Here is an 18,832-nt window from a genome sequence, read left to right on the forward strand (position 1 = left end):
AGGAACAGTTAAAATAACACATCGTTGTCACAATCAGATTAATAAGTATTAAAAATATTGGTAATATCAAGTATTGGCAACTCTGAAAGGAACTGGGTATCCATACACTCTTTTTTCTTCATTTTCAAGCAGTCCCTTTAGCATATTTTGCAGTGCTGGTTTGGTGGAGGTATATTCTTTTAGCCTTCTTTTCTCTGGGAAACTCCTTATTTTGCCTTCCATTTTAATTGAGAGCCTTGCTGGGTAGAGCAGTCTTGGTTGCAGGCCTTTGCTTTTCATGACTTGGAATATTTCTTGCCATTCCCTTCTGGCTTGCAGTGTTTCTGTTGAGAAGTCAGCTCCTGGTCATACCAGGGCTCCCTGGTATGTCACTACCTCTTCCTCCCTTGCTTCCTTTAGGATTCTCTGTTCATCTTTGATATTTGCCATTTTAATGATGATGTGTCTTGGAGTGGGCCTCACTGGGTTCCTCTTGAATGGGACGCTAGTGCTTCATGGACATGTGTGACTTTTTCTCTCCTCCAATTAGGGAAGTTTTCCTTCATTACTTTTTCAGACGGGTTCTCTATCCCTTCCTCATCCTCTTCTCCTTCTGGTATCCCTATTATACGGATATTATTACGTTTCAGGTTGTCCTGCATTTCCCTAAATGCCTCTTCATTCTTTTTGAGTCTTTTCATTTTCTTGCTCTTTCTGGGAGCTTTTGTGTACCTATCCTCCAGTTCGCTGATTAGGTCCTCACTTTCATCTAGCCTTCTTTTTGATTCCTTCTACTGTGTTCTTCAATTCAGAAATTGTATTCTACATTTCCTCTTGTCTCTTGTTGATAGTTTCTATGTCCTTTTTCCTGCTGATATAGTTTTCAGTAAGTTCCTCGTAGTTTCCTTGTAGATTTTTGTAATTCTCTCTGAGCTCAATGAGCTCATTGGGCTTCCTTAGAACCGTTGTTTGGAACTCAGTATCTGATAGTTCAACTTGCCTCTCTTTCATTTAGTTCTTTTTCTGGGGATTCCTCCTTTCCCTTCGAGTGGGGAGGTATTTCTTTGTCTTCCCATTATTTGTGAGACTCTTCTTTTTTGTTTGTGCTTCTTAAGTTGATCTCTCTTGATTTCCTGACTTTGTGGTGTGAACTCCTGTGGTAGGAGACTGCTGTTTTTACTTTCTGGATCTGCCTCTGATGGTGTCAGATGTCATCCCTGTCTGACCTTAGGCAGTTGCTTCTAGACTTCCAGTAATCTACTGTTTGTGGCAGTCTCCTTCAGCTGTTAATCTAATCACTCTGCACTCAGCAGGCGGAGTAGACAGCACAGGGCGGAGTGGAATCCCACCTGGGGGTGGGGCTACTGGGTCCTCTGAGGCTGCTACCATTCAGGGGGAGTGGTTTCTGCCTGAGCAAGATGGCTGCTGCCGCATGGGGGATGAGTCAGCACCGAGATCCCCCCAGTTACTCTCTCAGTTCTCTCCCCTAAGCCCCCTTCCCCAGTCTCTCCTCAGGTGTCTCTAGTACACTCTGCCCCTGCCTTTTCTGGAGACCAGGGTAAGTGGCTGCGAATAAAAATGTATGCGTTGGCCCTTTAAACAGTTCTTTGCGTCTCTAGCCTTCTGTCTCTGGCAGAGAGCAACCCTGCTGCTCTTCGCAGCTGGCTGTTTTCTGTGTACTTTTTGGGCTCTGGTGCTGCAGGCTGGAGATCCCCGCTTTTGGTTTAGACCCCACTCTTCTCAGGGGGATCCAACTGGGCCATTTCAATATCCTTCGGGTGCTGCCCCCCGTGGGCACCCCACCCACCTTCTCAGGTCTGTACCGCACTCCTGACCAGTTAGGTTGCGCTAAAGCCGATTCTTCTGTCTCCGAGGTTACAAGGCTCCTCTCTCGCTATTGTTCAGTTGTTTGTTCCAGGTGATTTCTCCACCATTTAGTTGTAATTCCCAGTTGGTCCTGGGAGGAGGTCAGGATGACTTCCACTCACTCCTCTGCCATCTTGATTGTCTTCTTATTTTGAAGGTTCAAATTATTTAAAGGCAGACAGGAGATTTCTGTGTTTTGTTCAAAAGCAGCCGGGAACTCTGACCCTACTCACAAAATATCCCAATGTCTAGTAACTAGATCTCCCCACCTGGGCGTCCTGCAGATACCTCAAGCCCAGTATGTCCAAATCAAAACAAACTTTCTCCCCGCCCCGTAAAAGAGGCTCTTCTCTCACAGGCCCTGCCCAAGCTGACTATCTGAGGCCGGACCCCCTCCACAGCCCCCTGCCTGTCCCCCGCCCCAGCCCTCTAAGGCAGGACAGGGAAGTTCAGTGACTGTGGCATTAGCCCTGCCTGGGTCCTGAGCCCAGCAAGGCCACGTACCAGCTTGAGGACTCCTGAAAAGGACATGGGCTAGTGTCTGGAGGGGGCACTGACGTCCCCAGGCCCGGACACTGTGTCCAAGGTGGGCAGCAAAGGAAGGATAAGCTTTCACCCTTGAAAAGCGACTCCTGGTCTTTAAAAGGAGGCTATAAATCGTGTGTGTTAATGACCAAATCTTCCGGTGCCCACCAAGTGCATGAGTTAGAGGGTGGGAGCGACCGAGAAATTTCAGGCAGTTCACCGTAAGTGGATCGGGTCCCGACGAAAACCACGCCCGAGCTTTAGATTAGTGTCGACCCTGCAAACCAGACTCTCCAGTGAGGCGCGGCAAGTTCTCTTACTAACAATGTTTGTCTGCATTGTTTAGTTCACTGTGCACACCCAGCACTCACATCCCTGGCATGTAGTGGGCGTTCTGCAAAGATTTCATGAATGAGTGAATGCATGAATGAATCAATGAATGAATCTGTTTGTCACAGCTACTGATACTACTTCTCTAAAGAGAAATCTCAGGTTTGAAGAAAAAGCTGAGATTTCTAAAAAGATGATATTTTTATATATTTATTAGGCAATTAACAGTCTTCTCAACTCGCATGAAATATTACCCCCTCATAAAATATTCCTGAAGTGTGCAATGTTTTATTAGAGCCATGTAAAACATTAATATCGAGAGATGATTGCTTTTGAAACAAATGCTGCGTATTATAAAAAGCTGATCCATGAACACAGCCGGGGCCGCCAGTTTGGAATGGATAAAAGTGGCGAGGAGGCAGGCCACAGCCGAACGTGAGAAAACGCGCCGTGACGCGTAAGCATGTCTGTCAGCGGACAGAGCGGGCAGCCCCAGCGGCTCCGGCCCTCTGCTGCCCCTCCCGAGGCGGGCAGTGCGTCCCCGGGCCTCCCGTGGGGGCAGCCAGCAGGCGTGCAGGTGGGTCGCTGTGACTCTCGGGAAACAGTAACAAGATGGGTCCATGCGAAATGGAGATCTCATTGGGAAAAACAGAAGTGAAGATTTCTCTGAAAACACAGGCGTCAAATTATGTGGGGTTGATGGTATACCTCCCTCCGAACATCAATATACCTGACTTTCCATTTCTTTCCCTACAGCCAGTGCTGATTTTCCTTATAACCCAGGACAAGGCCAAGCAATAAGAAATGGAGTCAACAGGAACTCAGCCATCATCGGAGGTAGGTGACATAGGGAACGGCTTCCAGTTGGCTACTCCCCTGTGCGAAGGAGTCATTTTCAATAAAATCATAGTCGAGGGGGAAAAACAAGCTGTCTAGATTTTTATTACTCATTTGCTACTTAAACATGGCTCCAGATTGTGAAGTACGGATACGGGTAAGCCGTGGTCAATGGAACCTGGCCACTTTCTAATGCAGACTTGTAAAAGAATGACAATGGCGAGCGGCCAGAGTCTGACTGTGTAAGGAGGTGGCTGAGGCAGTTGCCAGGACATTTCTGTGCTTCCTCCTGTCTTTTTTCACCCCTTCTCTCACATCCCACACGGTCCGGGATAGCCCACTGCAAAACGGAAGGGGCTGTGCCGCCTGCTGTAGAGGACCCAGTGTATTCCCGCCTTTTCCGCCCACGGACACCTGCGGACGAGCTAGACTCCCCAGGGCAGTCCCTCCTGTCTGGATCAGTACGGACAGCCCCGCTGCCCCGTTGCCTTATTCTCTCCCTGCTTCTGCCTTGGTTCCTAAAGGTGTTTCCGCCGCTCTGAGTACGGCTCACATAGATGTATTTCATATACAAATCAAACAGCATTATATATATTATACATAGTGCTGCACTGTCACAATTCCAAAGTTCGGTGTAATCCTTCTGGTCATTGCTTTTTGCTTTGTTAAGATCGACTTATTTAAGTACAACAGGTCAGGGACTTTTGACGCTCATACACCCCTATCTGCCACAATGAAGATAAAAAACATTCCCATCCACAAAAAACTCTCCTAGGCCCTTGTGTGGTCCATTCTTCCCCTTGCCGCACTCCCAAACAAGGCAGCCTCGGATTTGCTTATTCTCACATAGATAGTTTTTACCTCTTTTAGAGTTTCATGTAAATGGAATCACATAGAATGTCATGTGTCCTGCCTTATTTCTTTTGTTCCACATAATGTTTTTGAGATCCATCCCCATTGTTCCATATATCAGTAATTCATCATTTTAGTTGCCAAGTTGTACTCCATTTTATGAATGTACATAATTTGTTTCATCTACTCACCTGTCAGTAGATGTTTGGTTTCCAGATTTGGACTATTGTAAATAAAGCTGCTATGAACATTCTTGTACAAGTCTTGTATGAACATACGTTTTCATTTCTCTTCGGTAAATTCTAGGAGTATAGTTGCTGGGTGTTATTAAAAGTGGACTTTTAACTTTATAAGAAAATGCCATTTAGTTTTCCAAGATGATTGGACCATTTTTGCATTCCCATAATCAATATCCAAGAGGTTAAGTTTCTCCACAATCTCCTCAGCACTTCATATTGTCAATTTTCTTAATTTTAGCCTCTCTAGTGGATGAGTAGTGGTATCTCATTGTGGTTTTAATGTGCAATTATCTCATGACTAGTAACGATGGTCGTCTTTTCATATATATATGGTCATTTGTAAATCTTTTGTGAAGTATCTGTCTATATCATTCTCCATTAAAAGAGTGTTAGATTGTTTGACTTCTTGTTATTGATTTGTAGGAGTTCTTTTTATATTCAGGATACAAATCCATTGTCAGACACATGTATTGTGAATATTTTCTCCTAGTCTGTGGCTTGCCTTTTGATTTTCTCAGTGGTATTTTTTGAAAAGCAGGAGATGTTAGCTTTGATAAAGTACAATTTTTCTACTCTTTTTATAGTTTATTATATTTTTAAAAATTCTAAGAAATCTCTCTACCCCAAGTTTTGAAGTTTTTTTTATGTTTTATAGCTTTAGTTTTTATTAAGTCTACAATCACTTTGAGTTAATGTTTGTATATAGTGTAAGATAAAAAACAAAGTCATTATTTTCCAAATAGATATCTAGTTATTTCAAGACAACCTGTTGAAAAGACAACATAATTTCCTTGGAACTTTTGGCAACGATCAATAACCGTATGATGTGTATCTATTTTGTGGACACTCTATTCTGTTGTTGTTGTTGTTGTTTTTATATATTAACTTTCCTTAGTCAATACCATACTTACTTTATTGTTGTATCTTTATAGTAAGTCCTGAAATAAGCTGTATAAGTTCTCCAATTATTTCTATTCCTAAAATTATTTTGGCTATCCTGAGTCCTCTGCATTACCATATAAAATTTATAATCATCTTATATATTTCTACCAAAAAAAAATTTGCCATGATTTTCACTGGGATTGCATGAGATCTGCAAATGAACATCTTGACAATATTGACCTTAAATATGGTATATCCATCCATTTATTTAGATCTTCTTTAATTTCTCTCAGCAAGGTTTTATGGTTTTCAGTGCAGTCTTAAACAGCCTTATTCAATTTGTTCTATTATAAATAGTATTTTTTATTTTTACTTTCCAAGTGTTTCCTACTAGTATATAAAAACACAATTGATTTTTGTGTACTGACTTTGTTTCCTGTGACTTTGCTAAATTTACTGTTCTGGTGACCTTTTTTTATATTCCTTAGAATTTTCTACATATATAATCATGTCATCTGAGAATAAAGAATTTTTACTTCTCCCCAGTCTGTACTTTTTTTGTTTTTCTTGTTTTATTGCACTGGCTAGGACTTCCAGTCCCATTGTAGATAAAAGTATTAACAGCTGACAATCTTACATTGTTCTGTATTTTAAGGAGAGTGTGTTTAACCTTTCACTAATAAGAAGGATATTAGCTATGGGTTTCTCACAGATCCCTTTATCAGCCCTAGAGAGTTCCCTCCTATTGATAGTTTCCTGAGAGGTTTTATGATGAATGAGTGAAGTTTATCATATGCTTTTTCTGCATCGTTTGAGATAATCATATTTTTTTGTCCTTTATTTGCCTAATGTGGTAAATTATGTTGCTTTACTTTTTAATGTTAAACCAATCTTGCATTCCTAGAATTAATACCACTTTGTCATAATATAGTCTTTCATATTACTGGGTTTCATTTGCTGAAACTTTACTAAAGAAGAATATTGCTCAATAGTTTCCTTTTTTCGTAATGTGTCTGGGTAATGTATCGGGATGATACTGGCCTCATAAAAAGGTTTGAGTAGTATTTCCTCTGCCTCTATTTTAAGAAAGATGTGTAGGATTAGTATTAGTTCCTTAGGTCAAGTTAGTACTATTTTTTAGGTCTTCTAGATTCTTACTGATTTTCTGTTTATTATTATTCTATCAATTACTGAGGAAAGAGTGTGAAAATCTCCAAGTGTAATTGTGAATTGGTCTAACTCTCCTTTCAATCCTGTTAGTTGTAGGAGGCGTTGTTTTGTGTTCTTTAGGGGAGAGGGCGGTACTTGAGGGAACCATGGGGAGGCTGGGAGACTGGGAGAAACACAGATGCGCTGAACCTGTCGCCTGTCCTGTGTCCACCAGGGGTCATCGCTGTGGTGATTTTCACCATCCTCTGCACCTTGGTCTTCCTCATTCGGTACATGTTCCGCCACAAAGGAACCTACCACACCAACGAGGCGAAGGGCGCAGAGTCAGCTGAGAGCGCGGATGCTGCCATCATGAACAACGACCCCAACTTCACAGAGACCATTGACGAAAGCAAAAAGGAATGGCTCATTTGAGGGGCGGCTGTTTGGCGTTGGGATAGGGAGGGGGAGGGGAAGGGAACCAAAGCACCTGCTTCACACTCTTGGGCACATCTTTAAAGTATCAGCACAAGTTGGGGGAGGCAAGCAACAGAAATTTCTTGAGACTGATCGCCACACACACAAAAAGTAATACTTTTTAATATTTCTTTATAGCTGAGTTTTCCCTTCTGTATCAAAAAAAAAATACAAAAATGCTTTTAGAGTTTAAGCAATGGTTGAAATTTGTAGGTAATATCTGTCTTATTTTGTGTGTGTTTAGAGATGTTCTGAAAACCCATGGTAACAGGGCAAGTTTTCTACATTTTTCAGAGCCCTTAGAAGGTGGATATTTTTCCCTGGGGAAAGCTGATACGCAGACGCGTGGCCTCCAGCACTCTCTTCCTTTTGCATATAGTCAGCTTTTAATGGGCTACTGTAGTTACTAGTTCACGTTCACTCACTCTCTGTTGGTGTCCTGTAAGTCAGAGAAGGAAAGAAAGGGGCAAGGAGAGCGTGTTATTTGCCAGTTTTCACGGAGACCTGCGCCTGCGCCGGTTTCCCGAGAGTCCCTGCCTGAAGCAGCCGGTGGAAGAAGGGTGCGGCGCCGGCTCAGACCAGCAGCACAGAGCAGAGAAGGCTGAAGGACCTGGGCAAGTGCTTTCCTGTTGGGGCTGCCGGTTTAATTCTTCACCAGATTCCACGGGGTCATGCTGTTCAATGTTTGTGGGCTTAGGCCCATTCAGTATCTGTCCCTACCACTGGTGACCAACCGTTACAAAAGATTTTTCCTCGGCTCTACCCACAACATACTGGGCCACCTTATACAGATGCGTAAGCACCTCACTGAGGAATTAGAGCCAGATGGCATGAGGCATTTGCTCTGTTTCTCTCGTGGTTGTAGCAAGAGTATAGGCACTTTCTCTAGGTGAGTGCATGAAGTAGGTGGTCCTCATTTTGGATTAAATCTCTAGTTTTTAAGTCCCTGTGACAAAATAGCAGTGACTGGACTTACCACCATAACCAAGCAAACATAACCAAGTCATGAGTGCTGTTGTTATTTCTGTTCTCTGGAATCACCGGGAAAATCCTCTGCCAGGTCTTAAGCCATCTGCTCCTGTATCGCTCCATCCGCACCAGGCGCGCCGCCCCGATTCGCAGATCTCCTTGGGCGGATGCGTTCGGAGCTCTGGTTCACCACCAGCCTGGCCGCCAACTGCTGCTTCTCAGAGAACAGACTTGTCCGGCCAGTCTCCCCTCAGTTTGCTCAGGAGACTTCACCAACTTAGTTCAACAAATAACTCACTGGTTTTATTTAAAAATAATAGACTTAGTGTATAAACCAATGGGACAAAGCTCCTCTTGGAACATCTAAAAGAATTTCATTTATTTAATAAAAAATTACACAAAAGTTATTCCTAGAATGACTACCATTTATGGTCATTATAATTCAGGCTCTTATACTTAATCAACGCTTTTTACAATTTTTTAGGCTCCCAACATTTGATCACCTTTTTCCTTCTCCTGCTAGGTAAGATGGAGTTAAAAAGGTATTGATGCTATTTGTCTAAGAACCTGCCTCAGTAAAATGGAAATCCTAGTTTGCTTGGGTTGTATAGGCATACTTTTCAAGACACTTGGTACGCCTAACTTACTGGAGGATCTCAGCGTCTTAGTAGGGAAAACGTTACTCAGAGTTGCCAGAGGCATGTGGCACAGGAACAGGCTCATTCCACACAAGGTGCTGGGCCCGTTCAAGTCAAGGTAACAGAACAAGCAGGAACCCACCCTCTCCCAGCTGCTGACCTGGGGCACTTTCATGAACCCCCTTCACTGAGTATGGTCCCAATCACTCTCCCATAAAAGGCATTAGAAATGGAAAGCAGTACAATGAAACATCAGAGCGCTGTAACATTTACGAACGACATTCAGAACGAAGGCTGTTGATTCAACCAAGATGACTGCTGTTTGTGGTTCTTTTATGTATTATCAAATCAAAAAAGTGAATTTTAGATGTTTTGTTATTGAAAGGTTTCCAATTTTTAACCCGCATTACCTTTGTACTTAGCAAATCATGTGGGATGGACATGGATTATTTCTTGCATTTCCCTTGGTAGCTTTGTTCTCTTTGCTTTGTCTCAACACTTCCCCTTTCTTCCCCAAATGGCTAGAGAATGAAAACAACCAAAATGTTCTCTGATACTAACATGTTCTCAGCCTCCCTCTTTTCTCTCTTCTTTCCACTTTCCTGCTATGAAATGTTAAAAGTAATGCCCGGCACTTCTCTGACCAAACTTCCACACCAAGAGCACTGGACTGCCCGCTGGGATCGCCATCATTTGGGACGTTTAGGGCACACAGAGGTGTGACAGCCTCTGCCATTAAGGGGTTGCCATCGGACCAGCACACAGGACACAGAAAGGTGGATAAGGTCGTAAGCGCCAGTGAAGGCTGGAAACCGTGGCTTCTCTTTGGGACTGGGGGCTTCGCGGTGATTCCTAAGTCTGGGAAGGCTACACCCAGTAGCTTCTAAACAGTAAGTCATCTGTTTATGTGAAGAAAGGAAACCGGCTTTTCTCCAGCTCCCTCCCTCGAAGGTGCAGAGAGCTGAACACTGGGGCCCAGCTCAGGACTGGTCCCGCTTCGTCTTCCTTCATAGTCCGCCGAGCCTTGACACCCTCTGTCCCTCGCAGTATCAGTCAAGCACAAAAGGCCAGTGGCAGTGCATCGGGACCTAAGAACAGGCCAAAACACAAAAACAAAACCCCAAACAATTTTTTAAAACGAGGCTCTTACTGGGTTTAGGGTTCATGCAGGAAAAGTCTTCTGTGTACAAAGCAAGCACCTGTGCTTTGAGAAGCCAGGAGTGAGGACTTTGAAGGAATGTAATATCAGTGCCATTCTAAGCTCTCATTCTAAGCTCTCAAAAGAACACGTTCCCTAGAGCTCCAGGAAGCTTGCCCCATACTATGGTTACGCACTTCTCTGGCCCTTTTTCATCAGACTGTATTTTTCCCTCATGGCTTTCAACCAACTGCTCAAAAAAGTGACTTGGGTGAAGTTGTTACAGGAAAGCCAGAAATGAGAGTGTGGAGTGCCTTTGTTGGGAGATGTTCTGTTGCTCTGCACTTCGCAAACGAGCAACCTTTACCAACAGGAGCAGGCGTTGAGGGGCGCGGGAGAAAGACTGGGCGTAAGCCGAAGAGACTGCACGTAGCTGTGGGACCGCCAGGCGCCGGTTGAGGGCGGGTGCAAAGGCGCCGGCCACGCCACGCAGCACGCACGTGAGGGGAAAGCTCACAGCTACCAGATGTGAAAGCACGGCGTCAATGTAAGGTCAAGGAGAAGCTTGGACTTCCTTCTACAACAGGATCAGCTCTTTTCTTGTCTTCTACTTGTTCCTGTGATGTAAACATTTTGATGGTTCCTTTCTGTCTCCCGCCTGCAAACGATTAGCACCTGATTCGAACCTCCTCCTACGTTCTCCTTTTCACCATCCTACCAAGCTGTTTTCAAAAAAGAAAAGGCAGCAAATAATCAAATTGAATTATTAACTTGAATTGCAGTTAGCCAGCCAAAACAGGTCAGAAACTGCTGGTCCCAGTAGATTGTGAAGTAGGTAAGAAATCAGTAGGCACCATTTTTTAAGTGATACTTGGGGAGCAAGGACCCCTTTCCCTCCCTGTGCCTTGCTCCGTGACCTTCGTCAAGTCGCTGAACCTCTCCTCCTCTGCCTGTATTTCAGTTATAGCTGTTCTCCTTGCTTTGTACGACAATCCCGAGGTGCGCTGATTCTGGACTGCAGATCACTCTGAAACACAGATACACAGGCCCGCGTCCATGGAGCTGAGTGGAAGACATACTCTCTGGCCAGCAGTTCTAAGTCGCATCGAAAGAAACAATGTGGCTGTGTCCAGGCAGCGGAGGAGACATGGGGGCATTGCTGTACAACTGCTAAATTATTCATGAGGTAGGCTGCCAGGAACTAACCTGCCAGCATAGCAGAGAGGCCGCGCAGCCCAAGGTCAGAGACACCCGGCTCCCACGCACAAAGCGCTCGGTCCCCCTGCGCGAGCCGGGCCGCTTACCCCTGCCCTCCGTGTGATTGGACCAGCCCAGAAGTAAGACAACATGGAACGCAAAGGTGGCTTCTTGCATAGCCTGCTGGCTCTGCGTGGTAATGGTGGAACTTCAGATTCCTTTCCCAGCAGTATTTTCTGGAGACAAGTCGTGTGTATGTAAAACGGCTCGTCAATGAAATAGGGAAGTCGTGTTGAAAAGTCGGTTCCCTCCTACAGAGCAAAGACCACCCAAAGGCAATAAAGGCAGAGGGGCCCCTTGGTATCAAAGTCTAACATGCATCCGCAAGTTTGTTTTCCAGGTGAAAATGTGCTTTCTGACCAGGTCTCCGCAGACGGTTCACGCCGTTTCCGAGCCTCGGCCCATTCCTAGTGAACGCTGGACTGCGGTGGCCCAGAAGTAGTTCTCAGTGTCGCTGATTCTGAGCTTCGTTTCTCTGGGGTTTTTATTTGTTCAGTGAGCATGGTGACTACGGAGGTTAGCGTCATGAAAAGTCAGGCTAAATATTCCTTCTGTAAAGTCAGTCAGGATTCTGTCCCTATGAAATGACACGGAACTTCACTCTCTAAAAGCAGCAGCATGTAAACTAGAATGAACGAAGGGAACCATGTACGTATGCCTAATATCCTTTGTGAATGTCTTTCATTTAACTAAGATTATATTAGAAACCAGATTGATAAATAAAAAATCCAAAATAGTTTTAATTATCGTAAAAGCGACTCTGTGTTTTGTTCCACTTTGATTCTCATTGAAACAATGATCAGCCTTCAGCAAAGACAGCCCCAAGCCATGAATGTGCATCTCTTGGGAATATAATCTTTCCACAAGCTGGGGAGATGCAGTTCCTCCTCAGAGATGGGTGTCATGTGGACGCATTTATTGAGAACCTTCCCTGGCCACCCATTCTGCTCCTCTCCCATTGCTCTTAAAGGAGCTCAGTGGGTCTTGGGTTCCTGTTTTGATTTAACGTTCATGCAGCTTGATAAAATGTGGTTCGAGTTCAGCGATGTCCAGCGCGTATTCTCAGCCTTATTTGAAATGAGGAAGTAGCACCCGCTGATGGACACACAGACCCAGGCCAGTGAACTAGACAACAGGGACTCGAGCCGCTCCTGGTGGCGTGAATCTTTCTAACTGTACTGGGTGTGTCCTAAGAGCCGCCGTCCTAACTTACTCCTCCCACTTTCTAGTCTTCTGTTACCAGTGGGAAGCCGTTCCCTTTTACTCAGTTCTCAGTGAAGCTTTTAAATGTACACCAAATAGTGTGAAGTCCAGTTAAAAGCCCAACCTCTCTGTTCTTCCGCAGTTCCCAAGGCCAACTGAGTGTAAGAGCACCGCAATCTATTTAGAAAGCATTATGTCGTGAGGTTTTGGTCCTGATTCTGCCCCCAGCAGGTACAGGGAGAATGTCGTAAAGTCCCTTGAGAACAGACAATGAGCACTTCTCAAAGTTCCTGACAAACCAATGTTTCAAGGGTAGGCCAGCAAGCCCAGGCTTTACCGTCCGCGACAAGAGCATTTGAACCGGGATGTACTTTCTCCCGCGAACCCACGCACGTGGAGGTCGGTGAGTTCCAGGAGGAGAGGGACCCTATTTCGCATAAGGCAATGTTTGTTACGTGGTTGGGGTAGAGGCCCAGGGAAGGATAGGAGGGGAATTTATGGGGGAGGGGGTTATGTTGAAGAAAATGTATCAAATTTGACCCTTTGTCAGTGATAGCATGGCATAATGGACTTACCTGAAACAGAAAACAGGAAATAATTGTATTATTTTTTTGAGAAAGGGTTCGTGTCCTTTCAGAGGAGCCTATGAGTGCAAGCGCACTCTTTAAAGTGAGCATTAGAGGAGTAGCCTTTGGCGTAAGCCCACTTTTCAGGGGTCAGTCCGAAAACCCTAAATTCAGTGAAACCCGGGCTAATCCTGCGCCTGGTGACCCCTTCCTGCCAGCTACCCACCATTGCCCCCACGAGCAGTGCGCCAGGCCTGCGGCGGGCCCAGCTCCGAGCAGTTTTACCAGGAATAGAACACAAGGGTTTGTTTTCTGATTGCACGTCTGCGATCTTCCTGTTCATCTTAATTTAGCCTCTGGGTATGAGAGGAAAAACCCCTGGGCTCAGGGGAAATAAATGAGTCTTGTCAGGTCTTCACCAAAGGAATGAAGTGAATGGCTTTTAATGTCCCCTGAACTGAAGCATGGGAGAGTCATTTCTCCTAAAAATAGAAATTCGAATGATAAAATTTAAATTGAGATGTGACAGAGATGAAAAAGGCCAACATGATGAAAATAATGAATTTGTCTTGTGTTCACAAAGAGAAATGTGGAAGATAAAATTCCTAAGTACAGGAAAGCGATGGCTGAAATGGGAGGCAGGAGCAAGCTTTTGAGTCACAGGAGGAATAGAGAGGGTCCCTCTGAGCCTCCCACCTAAGACCTGGGAGAGCAGGACCAGGAGTGACCTTGGAAGCCGGAAAGAAGGCACATTTAGAACAAATAAAGGAAAAGCTATCTTACAGGGCAGCTAGGAAGAAGTATTGCAAGCAAAAACAAAAACAAATATCTTCCAAAAATGATGAAAATCATTTCCATAATTACCCCACTACATGAGTTTTACAGGGAAATCCAATTAGGGACTCCATTTATTTAATGAATATTTATGGCGTGTCCACGACAACAGCGCATGGTGTTATCCGGACTCTTGGGATTCGCTAGAGAGCAAGACGGGCACACCCCTGCACGCAGGAGCCATAGATTCTAGTAGGGGGAGGAAGACACGAGGCCAATAAATAAATAAATAAGCAAGAAAACATCATCTCTCGGCAGGAAGTTAATTTTAATTCATTTGAACGGGCCGCTGTGATAGCACGCTGGACTGCTCCTTTCTTGGGTGGTGACGGAGGACTTCTCTACAGAGGGGACAGGGAACAGAGACCTGGAGGACTTGAGTCCTGCGAGGATGAGAGAGGACCTCGACCTAGATGAGGGGACAGCCGGTGCACAGGCCCTGAGGAAGCAGTGAGCGTGGAGGTTTAGACGCTGTGAGGGCGAGTGTGACCGGGAGAAGGTGCCACCTCGCAGACCTAGAGATGAGGTCTTCACTGCTCACATGTCACCATTTGGTCTGAGAAAATTCAGAGCTGGAAAGACGAAAAAAGAACAACTTGAAAAAAATTTTGATGGTGAGGTTGGGGGAGATAGACTGAGAGAACACGAGAATGAGAGAGAAGCTGATTTATAAGGAATTGGCGCCTGCAGCTGTAACTGTGGCTCTTAAGTCCCAAATCCACAGCTCAGCTTCACCATCTGGAAACTCTGACAGGACTTCCATGTCACCGTCTTGGGGTAGAATGCCTTTTTTTCCAGGAATCCTCCGTTTTTTGCTCTGAAGGCCCCACCCGTCACTGATCGAATGAGGCCCACCCACATCCTGGTTGTAAATGTTAAGCCCATCTGCAGAATAAATACCGTCACAGCAACATCCAGACTCCGGTTTGACCAGACTCAGGCACCAGAGCCTGGATAGGCGGATATGTAAAACGGACCATCAGAGAGGGTCCCTCTTGGGCACCGCAGGGTAGAACGCAGAATTGTCTGGAACACTTACACGTTTGAGTTAAGAGGCAAATCATTTAGTCTTATCTTTCCAGGTATGTCAACAGAGACCCTGAAATTCAGCTAAAATCGTATCATCTCAAACAAACAGTTCCTTCACAGCATGGGAAACCTGAAAATACTGCAGAAGGAAGAGAAAGGTGTCAGGGCCGGTGAGTCTCCGGGGTGGGGGGTGGCGAGGGGCCGGGGGCCCAGTGGGGGAGAGCCCGGCCTGTGCTCTCCTGCTGGGCTGCACTCGCCTTGCAGGGCGAGCCCTTTTCCCCCCGGCCCAGCCCCGGGGGGACGCCGTTGGCCTTCAGGGACACCAGAGGTTTAGGCAGCTTCACAGTCCTGAGGCTTCCCTCGTGCTTGTTCGTCCTACCTGAAGCCACAGGCTGCCACAGTCAAGGGGCAAACAGTCTGAGGAGGACAAAGTGGGAGCTGATCATAGAGACTGGTTGAGGGGCAAGGATGGGGGGACCCACGGCAGACTGTGACCTGTGGGACCCTGCTCTGGGCAGGCGGGCGTCCTTCACGCCACAGACTCGGCCGCCTGCACCCCTCGTCCCAGCCTGTTCCGGAGGAAAGGAGCGTGAAGCCCGACTTCTGGTTCACGGATGGCCCGCCAGAGGTTCATTGTAAAATAGTGCTTTTTCACAAGCGTCAGGTGGAGCAGTACAGGCTCCTGCTGAAGTGACGTTCCTGGAGCAGGGCGGTGCCAGGTGACGCCTCTCGTGTGCCTCGCTGTGAAGGAGAGGGTCCTGGCGAAGTCACACATCTTGCTGGAAGCCCCGCCTTGGCCTTTGTCAGAAATACAGGAAGCTTCTGGAACGGATTAATATTGCAGGGCGATCAAGTTGTGACTCCTCTAAATAAAATGTACAGAGCCCATTCGCCTGTATGCCAAGCTGCGGCCATGGTGCACGCATGAAGTCATCGACCACTGCCAGACCTGTCATCACGAATCCAGTGCAGGGGCAGCTCGAGCGTTTAACTGGCATCCCCATCTGGTGTCACAACATGCAAGCCTGGGCCGTGCGGGAGAGAACCAAGGGCCAACGCAACTCGCCTTAAAAACGCGAAACCAGCCAAGAGAGCAAAGTCATTCTGAAGCGAAGCTGCTTGCCTTGCCGCCTATACTGTATTATGCGAATGATTCGGGGGGAAATGAGTATTGATTCTTCTCCCGAAGACAAGCATTTCCTGGAACAGTGGAACGTGATGCGCTTCCTTGGAAACGTGGTTTGGCACTCTGGCCGTCCTCAGTCACTAGCAGAGGCTCCAAGAGATGCGTCACCCATGACACCAACTCTACAAATGCAGTGAGGAGGTGTCACAGGTGAGCTATCTAGGTGAGACTGCCACTCATCGAATGCCAGTACAGGGGCCCAGCGTCACTGGGGACGAAGCATCTGTTCTAACTACACTCAGGCCAAAGTGTCCAACGGCAACATGCCTGGTAAATTCAGCGCTGGCCCACAAGGCAGCAAAGGGCTTTAGGAGAGACAGGCGCCGGTCGGGGCGTTGTGGGACAAGATGAACTCACCTCGAATGAGGAGCCGCATTCAGCCAGAAAAGGTCTATGAACTAGAGGAAGCAGACTGGACGAAATTCTCCCCCACGAAGGCAAGTGATGGAGTCAGCCTAGAAGAAGGGCGCAGCCGTAGCGAAGTGGTGGGGCAAACCCAGCAAGCGATGCGGGGCGCCGCCAGAGCCCGTGCCAGCAAGGGCTTGCACCTGGGCCCAGCACAAACCGGGGCCGAGCGGCCATGACCCTCCCCCATCCTAGAACACACTGGGGCTCACGGGCACATTTACCGGGAATGGAGGGGCCTCCGAGGCCCCAGCAGCCTCTGGGGCACTTGGAGTTTACATCAATGCACTGTGACTGCCTTGCCCCGAGAACAGTCAGAGTCAGACCTATTCCGTAGTACAGCGAGCAGGGACGGGAATTGCCCTGAACGCCACCCACGTCCCCTCGGCAGGGAGGTGGCTCCAGCCCACAACGGACAGCAGTCTCAATACAGACCCAAGAGCTGAGGCGGGGGTGGCTGGCTGTGTCCCCGCTGGCTTGGAACGCAGACGTAACTGAGTCATTTGCGATGATGCTCGTTTACAATAACATCTGCGATGGCAGTGTATTTATGTCCTAGAGCTGCTATCACAAATGTCTGCACGCTTGGATGTCTTACAACAACAGAAATGTATTTTCTCACAGTTCTGGAGCCTGGAAGCTAGAGATCAAGGTGCCAGCTGGGTCCTGCTCGCTCCCTGAAGGAGGTAGGAGGAGTGCTGAACCCGCGGCCCGGGCGCCACATGCACCTAAGGATGGCTATGAATGTGGCCCAAAACAAAATCGTAAATTCACTTAAAATGGTAGGAGATTTTCTTTGCGTGTGTGATTACGTGCCACAATATATTTAATGTGTGGCCCAAGACAACTCTTCTCCTTCCAGTGTGACCTGGAGGTGCCAAAAGGTCAGACCCCCCTGCTGTAGAGGAAGGGCCTTTCTCCCTTGTCTAGCCCCTGGGGGCCCCAGGCTTCCCTTGGCTTGTGGCTGCGTAACTCGAACACCCGTCTGTCGTCACATCAGTCTTCTCACGGCCTTCCTCTCTGTCTCTCCTTTCTTACAAGGACGCTGGTCATACTGGGTCAGGGACACTCTACCCCGGTATGTCCTCACCTTAACGCATTTCATCTGCAACGGCCTTATCTCCACATAAAGTCACATTCATAGGTACCAGGAGCTAGAACTTGAATTTAGCCTTTGGGGAAACACAATGTGACCCCCCCGAACCCTACCTGTACACAGTCTTTCTTGAGCGGTGTTTCCCCACGCCGCGCTGGTACACAGTCACACTGCACGTTACTAAACAGTTCGCGTCGCGTTCTGCGTGGCTGTGCCCACTCTCACTTTACTACCTACCATTTGGCGATTTTATTGTTCCCCTGTTGTTGGACACTTAGATAGCCTCTGAATTCTCCCTGTTGCAATATTGCTTCAAAGAACATGCTCATAAATATTAGTGTGTTTATCCACCATTACCTTATGATAAATTCCTAGACGTAGGACGCTTCGACAACTGGTATGTCTGTTTATTTGCTTCACGTTGCCAAGAGGTCCCCCCGAGAGTTTACCAATTCACACCCCTCACACCCTCCCCAGCGCCAAGCATTAGCATTTCTCCGCTTCTGCCAGCTTACCAGTTGGAAAGTGCCATCTGAATATTAACCTAATTTGCTTTAATTTGCATTTCGCTGATTACTAATGAGGGTAAACAGCTTTTCAGATGTTATTCGTCCTTTGAGAACTCCCCGTGGGATATGATCATTTAGGAGGCCCTTGATGATTTTTTTCGATTCGCACCAACGCACGGCCCCACCAGCAGTCCGAGGGCGGCCACCTGGTTTCAGGAAAGGGAAGCGTGCGCGAGAGGCGCCGGTGGCAGACCCAGCGGGGGAGGCCACCGGGCGCAGGGTTGGAACAGGAGGGCATTTGCATCAGCCAGAGGAGCTGTGTGTGGAGCCTGAGGATGAAGCAGAAGGCAGGGGGTGAGGCTGAACAGGAAAGAGCGGAGATAAGACCAGGAGACACATTCAAGGCGACTGCTGTCCTGGGGCCAAAAGCCATGACTGGTACGCAAGCAAGGGAGCGATTTACAACCATTGGCTTTCTTGCTTGATCAAATACTTACATTTTCAACATGTATGGTACGGCTAAAACGTCTTTTAATTTTTAGGTCTATCTTTTGCCCCCCCAGTCTCCAGGCTGCCATCCGTTCCACGCTGTTCCACCAACACACAGTCTCTCCTGCACCCCAACACCACCGCCGCGTGTGCCGCGCACACTCACACTCACATGTGCACTAACATGCATACACACGCATATACAGTCATGTACATGCCCGATACACACACTCGCATGTGCCTGCAGTCACACGCATGCACACACTCACACACTGCCATACACGTGCACACCATAACCCCACTTCGCACTCTTTGCCACCCAGTGCTTCCCTCGGGCTCAAACGCCCTGTTCCTCTTCTTTACCTGATAAATTCCTG

The 18,832-nt window shown here is 47.0% G+C and overlaps 1 protein-coding gene across 1 annotated transcript in view; it reads left to right on the top strand.

The window, feature by feature from the left end:
• The window catches only part of CNTNAP2 (contactin associated protein 2), a 1,059,914-nt gene extending 1,052,803 nt beyond the window's left edge, over positions 1 to 7,111 (top strand). Inside the window, exons 23-24 of the mRNA XM_054564239.1 lie at positions 3,457 to 3,537; positions 6,895 to 7,111. Coding sequence (XP_054420214.1) covers positions 3,457 to 3,537; positions 6,895 to 7,094 — 281 coding nt within the window. The 3' untranslated portion in view covers positions 7,095 to 7,111. The remainder of the gene's footprint in view (positions 1 to 3,456; positions 3,538 to 6,894) is intronic.
• Positions 7,112 to 18,832: the final 11,721 nt, after the last annotated feature.

The sequence above is a fragment of the Pteronotus mesoamericanus genome, unplaced genomic scaffold, assembly GCF_021234165.1.
Source record: "Pteronotus mesoamericanus isolate MK-2021 breed Mesoamerican mustached bat unplaced genomic scaffold, CSHL_Meso_final scaffold_85, whole genome shotgun sequence".
In the NCBI taxonomy this organism is placed as follows: Eukaryota; Metazoa; Chordata; class Mammalia; order Chiroptera; family Mormoopidae; genus Pteronotus; species Pteronotus mesoamericanus.